The sequence below is a fragment of the Pongo pygmaeus genome, chromosome 9, assembly GCF_028885625.2.
Source record: "Pongo pygmaeus isolate AG05252 chromosome 9, NHGRI_mPonPyg2-v2.0_pri, whole genome shotgun sequence".
Classification (NCBI taxonomy): Eukaryota; Metazoa; Chordata; class Mammalia; order Primates; family Hominidae; genus Pongo; species Pongo pygmaeus.
Genome location: NC_072382.2, coordinates 109,922,042 through 109,934,686, shown reverse-complemented (window position 1 = coordinate 109,934,686; position 12,645 = coordinate 109,922,042). Strand labels below are relative to the sequence as shown.

The 12,645-nt window shown below is 35.8% G+C and overlaps 1 protein-coding gene across 3 annotated transcripts in view; it reads right to left on the bottom strand.

Moving 5' to 3' along the window:
* Window positions 1-12,645, bottom strand: part of ATM (ATM serine/threonine kinase) — a 139,095-nt gene that overhangs the window by 93,115 nt on the left and 33,335 nt on the right. For all 3 annotated transcript variants that reach the window (XM_054441529.2, XM_054441527.2, XM_063671398.1), the window contains 8 exons: window positions 12,032-12,226; window positions 11,145-11,240; window positions 9,921-10,146; window positions 7,624-7,749; window positions 6,358-6,483; window positions 4,872-4,961; window positions 2,631-2,802; window positions 1,338-1,537 (listed from right to left, as the gene is read on the bottom strand). In XM_054441529.2, coding sequence (XP_054297504.2) covers window positions 1,338-1,537; window positions 2,631-2,802; window positions 4,872-4,961; window positions 6,358-6,483; window positions 7,624-7,749; window positions 9,921-10,146; window positions 11,145-11,240; window positions 12,032-12,226 — 1,231 coding nt within the window. The remainder of the gene's footprint in view (window positions 1-1,337; window positions 1,538-2,630; window positions 2,803-4,871; window positions 4,962-6,357; window positions 6,484-7,623; window positions 7,750-9,920; window positions 10,147-11,144; window positions 11,241-12,031; window positions 12,227-12,645) is intronic.

Below are 12,645 nucleotides of genomic sequence, written 5' to 3'. Positions count from 1 at the left end.
CAAGAAAAGCATGTAACTTCCTCTTGGTCAGGGATAGAGACTTGAGTATCTGCCAGGACCTAAACCAGGGGCCCAAACAGGGCACAACCAAACTTGTTTCCTCACTCTAAGGGATTGAACGTGCATTTTCACCAAGGGTGGGAAACACGACCAGGGATTCCACCAATGACTCAGCCTACAATTTACTGTGATCAGAGGTTCTAATTAGGGACTCACCAGGCATGTTTGACAATTTGCTGGAACTGGGGACATGACCTAGGACCCAACTTGCTACTCGCTAGGCCAGGGGCTCTACCTCCACATACACTGGGGCTACGGCTAAGAAAATGGCCCCCATGGTCAGATTAGTTATATATAAGGTTGTTGAGCAAATAAGTAAATGTATTCAGGTTGAGTGGATAGTCAGGTTTTGGGGTGTTTTTTTTAACTGCTAGTAAAGCAATTTACAAATTTGGACAGAAAAAAAGATAAACTGTGTGATGTTGGCTTGGATTTGAAGATATCTATCAACAGACAGATAAATGGACAGGGTGAAGGCAGAAGAGGAATTACTTTTGCAACATTCTCGTCAAAGTATAAATCTAATCATAAGGAAACATCAGACAAACTCAGAGCAATGGACCTTACTATTCAAATATATGAAGGTCATGATAAATAAAAAAAGAACTGTTCCAGATTGAAGGAGACTAAACAGACTACACACCTAAATGCAATGACAAAATGTTAACTTCCTGATTTTGATGATTATACTGTGGCTAAACAGAAGTGTATCCTTGTTTTTAGGAAATATACACTGAAGTATAAGGAGCATCACGTGTGCGATTTCATCTCAAAATGGTTCAGAGAAAATGATGTGTGTATCTGCGTATGAGTGTGAGTGTGGAGAGAGGGAATGATTAAGCAAATATGGTAAAATGTTAACTGTAGTATTCTTGTAACTTCACTATCATTTTGAAATCAAATCCAAAAAACTGAAAATATATAAACTAAGGTCAAAGGCAAGGTTCCAACTTCAAACACAATGTTATGTAATATTTTTACTTTCCGGGTCTATATTTCTTAGCCTAATTAAAATAATTTATAACAATTAAACCTAAAGATAATAAATCTATCCAAAACCCATCTAAGTTTTAATATTTCAGCATCCACTTAAATCTGCTCACAGCACATTAAAAGAAAAAGTGTTATTTTCCAACTAGTCTCAGGTTCATTTCTCAAGAAAGCAATTTCAGTTCTTCAAAGACACCATGTGATTCTTACATGCCAACTCATTACAACTACATTTAGTCAGCAACATCAGATAAAATCCAAGAGCTTCTTCATTTAACGTAACTCACCATATGCAGGTGGAGGGATTTGGTAGGGTCTAGCGTGCTAGAATCAATTAACATTAACAATTTCCTCCGAATATCAGCTGCCCTAAAGGACACAGTATTGGTCTGAGCAGTAGTTACACACAAACACAAGAACTTGAGCATGTCTAAGAAAAGTAGATCTTGCTTTGACAGATATTCTTCAGCTAAAGGATTAATGGCACCTAAAAATAAAAAGCACTCATTAACACTAAGAGAAGGGCACAACAGCCATATATATTCATATTAACTCAAATTTCCTCCTCTTCACAAAAAAAGTATATGAAAAGCAAAATTATAGTGAAATTAATTATATACTGAAAGCTTCAAAAGTCTTTTTGAGAAATTATCCAGGATTCTGTTGTCAAGAAATAATTTAAAATATGAGAAAAAAAAAACCCTTAGACAAATGATCATTGCAATAATGTTTATCGTAGGAAAATAGAAAAGAATCTAAATTTCTGACCTAAAAAATGTAATTATGTCATAAAATTCTGACATAAAAAAAGTAAATTATGGCATTTATGACAGAAAAATGGTGAAGCCATTAAAAAGTATGACTATCAAGAAAAGCAACTACCTGGAAAAATACTGATAATTAAACAGGCATTCATAACATGTGAATGTTGATGTTGACTACAATTTTGAAAGTTTCTACAGAGAAATAATAGAAAAAGGTTAAAAGCAATGGCATTACAGGTGTGTTTTCATTTCCTGCTTTCTATTGCCAAAATAACCTATCATATGATTTTATTTCTTTTTTTGAGACGGAGTCTCGCTCTGTCGCCCAGGCTGGAATGCAGTGGCGTGATCTTGGCTCACTGCAACCTCCACCTTCCCAGGTTCATGCCATTCTCCTGCCTCAGCCTCCCGAGTAGCTGGGACTACAGGCGCCCGCCACCATGCCCAGCTAATTTTCGTGTTTTTAGTAGAGACGGGGTTTCACCATGTTAGCCAGGATAGTCTTGATCTCCTGACCTCGTGATCCGCCCGCCTTGGCCTCCCAAAGTGCTGAGATTACAAGTGTGAGCCACCACGCCTGGCCTGGTTTTATTTCTTTAATAGTTATCTTAAGTTCCTTCTATGAAGAATAAAATATGAAACTAATAAATTCAAGTAAAAAATCAGAAAAATATAAAGTATATAGGAAAGGAACAATCCTAAAAGGCTATACTAAGAGAAAATGAAATAAGCACAAAATTGGTATCAATGAGGCCTCTTATACTGCCATCAATATAAAGAGGTAAAAGAAATCCCAAGTAGTAAATACGTATTTACCTATGGTACTTTGGCTCTCTCCAGGTTCGTTTGCATCACTAACACTACTATCAGGGTAATCGTTAAATAGATTCATGGATGACTGATCCTCCACCTCCATTAGATTTCCATTAGTATCAACTTCCATTGATTCTACTTCTCCACGGTCAAATGGCTTTTTGATTAAGGATGCCTTCAAGGAAGAGAAACAAATATGTTCAAGATGACTTCTTGCAGAAGCATGCTGTAGTCAAAATTTACCTAATCAGGCTGGGTACAGTGGCTCACATCTGTAATCCCAGCAATTTGGGAGGCTGAGGCAGGTGGATCACCTGAGGTTAGGAGCTCGAAACCAGCCTGGCCAACATGGTGAAACCTTGTCTCTATTTAAAATACAAAAATTAGCTGGGTGTGGTGGTGGGCACCTGTAATCCCAGCTACTCAGGAAGCCGAGGCAGCAGAATCACTTGAACTCGGGAGGCAGAGGCTGCAGCGAGCCGAAATCATGCCACTGCACTCCAGCCTGGGTTTGACAAAGCGAGACTGTCTCAAAAAAAAAAAAAAAAAAAAAAAAAATTTTTACCTAATCAAACAATTCAAGGTTCATGTGTAAGTATGAACACTACAGTACTTTTTCTACTAAATGTCCAACAATAGTAAAATGGACATATAACCTGTAATATGTCTACATAACAAAATAATATGCAAACTTTAAAAATTATTTCTTATATTAAGAAGTTTTGTAACACCCAAAGTGTTACCCAAAGAGGGTGTAGGAAAATGTCTAAATTGGTATGACTATTTTGGAGGACAATGACAATATCCATCAAAAAGTAAAATTTGCATTCCTTTTGAACAAGCAAGTCTACTGCTAGAAATCATCCTACATCCATCATATACACAAATACAAATAGACAAAATAAAAGTACAATAATCTGTACCACAGAAATCTTTGTAACCCAAAAAACTAGGAACTACTTAAAATGTTAATTAAGAGCAGATGGGCTTTTTGGCTCAGTGCGGTGGCTCACACCTGTAATCCAAGCACTCTGGGAGGCCAAGGTGGGCAGATTATTTGAGGTCAGGAATTCTAGACCAGCCTGGCCAACATGGTGAAAACTGGTCTCTACTAAAAATATAAAAATTAGCTGGTTGTGGTGGCACACATCTGTAATCCCAGCTTCTCGGGAGGCTGAGGCAGGAGAATCTCTTGAACCTGGGAGGTGGGGGCTGCAGTGAGCCGAGATTATGCCACTGAACTCCAGCCCGGGCAACAGAGCAAGACTTGGTCTCAAAAAAAAAAAAAAAAAAAAAAAAGGAGCAGATAAGCTTTCGTATACATATATACTATTCACTATTACCATACAATAGAATACCATGCACTGCTAAATAAATAAAGTATAACAGCAGATAGCTTATAAGTACAGTGACATGGAAAATGATTAAGATGTGTCATAAAATAGAAATAAGTTACAGAATATGTTTTCACTCAATAGATATTTCAATATCTACTCTGTATGCCTGGCAGTGTTCCAGAAAAAAGAATGCATGTGGCATAAGCCCATTTGTATGGAAGAAAAATAAATACTACAATAAGAATATGTTGCTTGCCTAGCAAGATTTTTGGTCACTTTTAAAGAACAAAGAATTATTTTAAATTTTGGTACAATGTTGCATAGAAATAGCTGTGAGCCTAGATGATTCGTTCCCAATTTTTAAATGTATTATTTATTGAGAAACTAAAGGCAGGCACTACTATGCTAGGTATTGATATTAAGAAGCAATCAGGTATATTTCCCCACAAGACAAATTATTTAATTTCCACATTTTATTTTTTAAATTTTTTTATTTTTGAGATGGAGTCTTGCTCTGTCGCCTAGGCTGGAGTGCAGTGGCATGATCTTGGCTCACTGCAACCTCCACCTCCCAGGTTCAAGCAATTCTGCCTCAGCCTCCAGAATAGCTGGGACTACAGGCGCATGTCACTACGCCTGGCTAATTTTTAGTATTTTTAGTAGAGACGGAGTTTCACTGTGTTAGCCAGGATGGTCTCAATTTCCTGACCTTGTGATCCACCCACCTCGGCCTCCCAAAGTGCTGGGATTACAGGCGTGAGCCAACGCACCCGGCCTTAATTTCCACATTTGTAAATATGTAAGAGCTATATGTTGTGAGATGCATCCTTATTTACAAAGATATTTCAACAAAAAAATTATGCCTATTAGAATCAAAATATGATAGCAAAACAGGAAGCATACTTACTAAACTTTTACAAATATCTGCAATGTCATTCATTAGCTTTGATGTTAACAATCGCAGGAAAAAGCCAGATGCAATCTTATTGGGACTCTTCTGCAATTAAGACAAACAAAGAACCAAGCAACAAAGAAATAAAAACAATTATTCTTGGCAGACAGTGTTTTCTCTATCTTGAATGAAATGTAGATAAATAGTTTACTATTAGGGCCAAGATATATGCTGCTTCAAAAACACATCTTTTCTTAGAGTAATAATAACTATACTGTACATCTTTCATTGTGCTTTAACAACATTAAAGTAACAGCTATTGACCCTAAACATAAGTAAGCTATAATTATAGGTTAGAGTTTATTCTACTTTTCTCCTTCCCCACTTACACCAAAAGGGAGGAAAAACACTTTACAAAACCAAGAAATATGCTGATAATATTGCTATATGGCCATGTACCTAATACTAGGTTTGAAATATATTTCCAATTATTATCAATACTCTGGGGCCTGGCTTGGCTATCCCACAGGCTGCTGCAGATAAAAACAAAGATTACACACAGTAGCACTCTTTCTACCAAATGTTATGTAAGGTGATCTGAGCAAAAGAAAGTAAAGTATGTGCTGGAGTTATTGTTGTGTTGCTCACTAGCCCCACTACGCATACCACATAGTTTGGGTCAAAAAATTTTTATTAAATGAATGAAAATGTCCTAGGAATAAAAGAGTCATCTATATGGTTATATATAGAAGTCGTAAGGCAATCTCAGAAAACTTCCTGAAATTATAAAATTAGTTTCATGAGAAACTCAGATTCCTATTGCTTATTTGTCTGGATATTACCTTTATGTACCATTCAACTGAATTTTAAATCAATCTGTATAACTTATGAATGTGACCAGATATGGTAGCTCACACCTGTAATCACAGCACTTTGAGATGTAAGGATGTAGTGTAAGGATCACTTAAGCCCAGGATTTGAGACTAGCCTGGGCAATGTGTAAAACCCCACCAATACAGAAAAATACAAAAATACAAAAATCAGCCAGGCATGGTGGTGTACACTTGTAGTCCCAGCTACTAAGGAGGCTGAGGTGGGAGAATCACTTGAGCCCAGGAGGTCGAGGCTGCTGCGAGCCCAGGAGGTCGAGGCTGCTGGATCGCAGTGATGTGATCACTCACTCTGGGTGAAAGAGCGAGAGACTGTCTCAAAAAAAAAGAACAAAAATAAAAGTAAAAAATAAACTTATGAGTGGACAACAAAACAGTAACACCAACCAGTAATCAATTCCCTGCATAGGCTACACTTTCAAGTTAAAAGAAAATTTTAGCTAGGTGGTACATGCCTGTAGTCCCAATTACTCGGGAGGCTGAGGTAGGAGAATTGCTGGAAACCAGGAGGTCAAGGCTACAATGAGTTGTGACAATCCCACTGCACTCCAGCCTGGGTGACAGAGAAAGATCCTATCTCAAATAACAAAACAAGAAGAAGAAAATCTTACCTTGGTACAGTTGCTTAAGCAACGTGTACATAGATGCATCATATTTCTCAAGGAACCAATTCTGAATTCCTCATTTGTCTTATTTTTAAACAGAGTGATACTTTCTCCTGCACATTGCATTAGAGACTATTACGAATAGAAGGAAAAATGCAAATTCCAGTTAAAATTATAGTTTAGTATTGCTTTTTACAGTGTACTTTGATCTTGGACATACTATAAAATAAAAAATAAAGTGCACTTAAGAGAAAAAATGAAATGTTTTTAGAAGTTCCACGCAGTCATACAGTATAAGCAAAACTCATTAACAATTTTTTAAAATGGCAAATCTTATACTCTGTTCTTGCAAATCATACCAGTGACAGAATACTACCAAGCGATAAGAAAGAGTTTCATGCTTACAGCCTATCATTAAAAAGTCAGGAAACAACAGATGCTGGACAGGATGTAGAGAAACAGGAATGCTTTTAAACTGTTGGTGGGAGTGTAAATTAGTTCAACCATTGTGGAAGACAGTGTGGCAATTCCTCAAGGATCTAGAACTAGAAATACCATTTGACCCAGCAATCCCATTACTGGGTATATACCCAAAGGATTATAAATCATTTTACTATAAAGACACATGCACACATATGTTTATTGCAGCACTGTTCACAATAGCAAAAACTTGGAAGCAACCCAAATGCCCATCAATGATAGACAGGATAAAGACAATGTGGCACATATACACCATGGTATACTATGCAGCCATAAAAAAGGATGAATTCATGTCCTTTGCAGGGACATGGATGAAGCTGGAAACCATCATTCTCAGCAAACTAACACAAGAACAGAAAAACAAACACCGCATGTTCTCACTCATAAGTGGGAGCTGAACAATGAGAACACATGGACACAGGGAGGGGAACATTACACACTAGGGCCTGTCTGGGGTTGGGGGGCTAGGGGAGGGATAGCATTAGGAGAAGTACCTAATGCAGATGACGGGTTGATGGGTGCAGCAAACCACCATGGCACTGTATATCTATGTAACAAACCTGCATGTTCTGCATCATGTACCTGAGAACTTGAAGTATAATAATAATTAAAAATTAAAAAATTAAAACAATTTAAAAAATACATAGTATAATTTCTTCTCATATTACATAAATAAAAGAGAAAGGATTAACCTGCATAAAATTTAATGTCTTCCAAACAAATGTAATAATTTTCTCAGGAATACATTTCATTCAAATTTATCCGAAACTTTATTAGTATAAATTCTCCTACCTTGGCTTTCTGGAATAATTCTGACTTATATGCTTCCTCTTCAGCTACTACACCCATATAACAGTAGCAGCCAAGGACACCCACCAAAAGACGTGAACACCGGACAAGAGTTTCTGAATTTGTAATCTTAAAGTAAACCACAAATAAAAATATATATATTTCATAAATAATTTAGTATACTCTATCTTTTGTAAGAACAAATTCTACATACATATTAAAAAACAAAAGTTCAGTTAACTGAGTTAAAGGTGGCATATCCTGGATAGCTCTAAAAACAACTAGGGGATCACTGTAGAATTATAACCAGGATTCTCAAGAAAAATAGCCTAAGTATCTCCTGATGGCCAAGCAGGATATATCATCTTAGGGTGGAGCGTGTACTGTACACATAGGCCCTTAAATATCTGAGGTAGGGATGAAAGAAAAGAAAAAAAGCTTCACAGGCAAATAAATGACTATAAGTCTTAGAACACAAGTAGAAATTACAGCCATATAAAGAGACATTAAAATGACATTTTAAGCTTCTGAAGAATAGGAATCTTGACTTATTCAGCTTTTTAGACTCCACAGAATAGCCTAATTTTTTTCTACTAGATAAAAGTTTAGACAGCTGGCCAGGCATGGTGGCTCATGCCTATAACCCCAACACTTTGGGAGGCCTAGGCGGGCGGATCACCTGAGGTCAGGAGTTTGAGACCAACCTGGTTAACGTGGTGAAACCTTGTCTCTACTAAAAATACAAAAATTAGCAGGGTGTGATGGCAGGCACCTACAATCCCAGCTACTCAGGAGGCTGAGTCAAGAACATTGCTTGAACCCAGGAGGCGAAGGTTGCAATGAGCCAAGATCACGCTACTGCACTCCAGCCTGGACAACATAGCAAGACTCCATCTCAAAAAAAAAAAAAAAAATTCTAGACAATTTTATAGAATTACTAAGAATCTGCTAAGTTACACACAAGATGTTCAGATTTTTTTTGTTCCTACAGGGTAGGAAATGGCATTTTAGGAGAAAATATACAAAACTAAATTACTTTGTAATGAAAGTGGTTACAATTATGGTGCAGAAGAACGTCAGTAAAGATCATAAAGAGGCACACTGTCCCCTCTCATGTCCTCAAGTCATTTTCCCTGGCTACCAAATTCACTCCTTTGAACGGACTGTAGGCTTTATTTTATTTAATCATTTACCATGTAATAAGGCACTGTGGAGGATATAAAGATTAATAAAAATATGTATGTCCTTTTAAGAGTTTACATTTAAGAGTTATAGTTCAAGAGCTATTTGTATACAAACCATATGTAAATATCCATGGTAGAAAGAAGATGCTAACTGCCATTAAAAATGTGAAACATTAAGTACTATGAAATTAAAAGATGAAAAATTATTAGGCCAGGCACAGTGGCTCATGCCTGTAATCCTAGCACTTTGGGATGCTGAGGCGGGTCCATCACCTGAGGTCAGGAGTTTAAGACCAGCCTGGCCAACATAGCAAAACCCCATCTCTACTAAAAATACAAAAATTATCTGGGCATGGTAGCACTAGCCTGTCCCAGCTACTCGGAAGACTAAGGCAGGAGAATTGCTTGAGCTGGAAGATGGAGGTTGCAGTGAGCCAAGATCACGTCACTGCACTCTAGCCTGGGCAACAGAGCAAGGCTCCGTCTCAAAAAGAAAAATTCTTAGAATCTTACTTTCTGAGATTCTAAGAAAGGCGTTACCAAGGATTTTCACATGTGGATGATCTGAATACACAGAAATAGGTAGAAAGACATTTCACATTTTAAAAAACGCAAGTTTTGGCAAGAGAATAGTATACATGAAGAGAACTCATGATTTTATGAGGCTAAAGGAAATTCCTAGATGATGTCTAAAATAATTGCTAGTCCATTTATTGTCTTTACTAACCACTCATCTCTCTTCAAATGCCACCAAAATCTATTAGATTTGTTTAAATCGTGTTCTTTTCTATTACTGTAACATTTCCCTCCTTTGTATTTAGAGGTTTTTTTCATTATATAATCGCTATGCTCAAACTCTTACTATTCCTTACTAACCTACACAAGGAATTATTTCATGTCTACCATAATTTCCAGTACAAAGGAAGTACTCAAATTATTATTCTTGAGTTTTACTTTATGCTAAGTTGTCCAATTTGTAGCCCTTTACTGCCACTTTGCTTTTAAAATCAAGCCTCCCACCATCCTTGGTGTTATTCCTGCCCCTATTTCTCCTTCCTAACAGTTTACCAAAGTTGAATCATATATAAGCTTAGTTCTTTTTTTAAAAAATCTCACCTCAGATGAGTAATTATTCAGAAGCTGTTCTGATAATCCCAGAAGATAGCGATCCAGTGATTCCTTGAGATTCTGGTGGACAGAGAAGCCAATACTGGACTGGTGCTTTTCTATACCACATTCTCTCACAATGGTTAAAAAGTCCATCTTGTCAAAAGTTGTCTGAAGAAATAGTTCTTCTACTTCTGAGAATGAAAGTTCTTCTTTATATTTTTGGTGGTGTTCACTTCAAGAAAGTAAGATCTTTAATATATAAACCAAGTACCTAATGCTTTGCCTTATATGTATTAGCAATATATTACAAAGGAAAACATTAACCTAGTATCTACATCATTCAAAGACTACTTATATAATTAATAGATTATTGTTTTAAATGCTTCTCTTCTTTGATACCTACTTGTATCAAATTTCATTATTCAGTAGCAAATTTTACTAATAGATAGAGAAAAAATACAAGTTACAATCTCAAAGGCAAATTCAGAAAGTATTTTTAAAAACACCAGATATAAATGTTAAGCATAACATTGTCTGCAAACATATCCCTTTTTTCACCAAGCACAGGAAGTAAAGAGCATAGGTTTAAAAACCTTTAACATCTGGTATAGGTAAGCAGTTACACATCATTTGGGTTAGAAAAGTAATGATCTTGCAACCAAAGTTTCATTATTGTTGTTGGTATTTATTTGTTTTCCACTATCAATTTCTCCAAAAAGTAGGAATTTTTTTCATCTTTTGCCCTCTTGAGGGAGATAAGGAATTGTGCCAGTGAGTCATTTTCAGTCACAGCAATACAATCTAAGTCTCTTGAATCAATCAACTAAAATCAGGTTTAGATTTATTTTTGTTTTCAATTATCATTAGTTTTTAAAGCTAACAAATAGTCAAATCATAGCTGATGTACAGAAATGGGTAACATCTTTAAGAACTTATTTCATATAAATTTTATATTCTTAATTTCCCAGCATAACCATTCAATTTTTCTCACTGGCACTTGTCACATATTATACTATACAGCATTAAAAAATAGTAAGCTTGATCTAATGTTATATAACATAGATTACAATCACTGAATTAAAACAACCTCTTCCCTGGCTAACAGTTGCAATTTTTTTGGACCAATTTAGTTTACGATTATTAAGATGCAGCTACTACCCAGCTAAAATTATCATCTTTGTAATTAAAGCTATAGCTTAAAATGACAAAGAGCATTATTAGATAACATACCATTCTGGCACACTTTGGAAAAAATTCATTGCAGCTTTACAGTTTTTCATAGTGAGACTCACAAGAATTTTCTCCAGTACAAGATGAGGAAAATTACTATAAAGAAAAACAAAAAGCTTCACTTAGAAGACCAACAGCCATGTAAAGAATACTTTAAACTTTAACATCCATGTTTAGCTATAAATCTTGACTTCTAAAATCTGGATCCTAGATTAAAATTGCTTTCATCTATACTGAATTTCTTAATATCTAAAAGGACAATTTAAGGAGGACAACCATTGTTACTATCATTTCCAATACTGTTTAGAAACAGGATGTCTGATTAACATTATTTCTGAAATAAATAAAAGGTTGTAAAATTAAAGCAAAAGTACTTTAATTGGATCCATTCGGAGGTCTGCTTGCCAATCATTTGGTTCCAATTACCAATCTGTGGAAGGCTTAAGTGGACGAGTGGCTCCATTCCTCTATCCTAGTGCTTACATCCTGTTTTGTCTTCCTCATTTCCTCATCTCATTCATAAAACGTATTTTACCCAAAAGACACTCCCATTATGAGAAAGCATCCAGGATCTACATGACTCAGATATATGGACTTATTTATTTAAAAAATCAGAAAGGAACACATAAATGCTCAAAGAATTATATGTGCATTCTTCATGCACATCCCCCATATTCTCACAGTGAGACAACCCTTTATTTCAGAAGCAATCAGGCATAAAGACACAGATAACTGTGAAAACAAACATAATATTTAATAATTAAGGTTAGATCTGGGAAATTCTGCATTGTTATTATAAAATAAAGCCATCTGGCATCAAATAAGTGGAGAGAGCCTGATAAAACAAACAAAAAAAAACCAGCAGCATGCTAATGAACTTAAATTACCTGTGAAGAATTGGAGGCACTTCTGTGCTATTTTCTAAGTCACCCTCTAGCTGATAGAATAAGAGCCATTTCATTATTGATTCCTTTAAAGAAAAGCTTCTATTTACTTCACACATATTTTGCTCTATTCCCATTTTTACTGTTCCTGGAACTATACTGGTGGTCAGTGCCAAAGTCAAACAGCATACTGCAGGACTATAACAAAACAAAGGACAATTGTGAAAAGCAAGCTATTGGAGGGGCAAAGACTTTATCTATCAGGACAGCGCCTGGCACATACATTTAGTTAAGGTGACTAAATGAACATAAAAATTGTTAAAAGTCTGATTACATTTGGGAAGATTCTTGATTAAAAAATAGCTCATTTATTAACAGTGCATAGTACTACAATTTAAACACGGCTATTGAATAAATGATTAATTGCACATAAAAGAAATTTAAACTCTTCATAATTCTTTAAAGAAAGTCTTTTGGATACACGTATACAATTAGAAGGAATAAGACCTGGTGTCTGATACATCAGTAGGGTGACCACGGTTAACATTAATCTATTGTACATTTCAAAACAGTAAGAAGAGAATAATTCAAACGTTCCTAGCATGAAGAAAAGATAT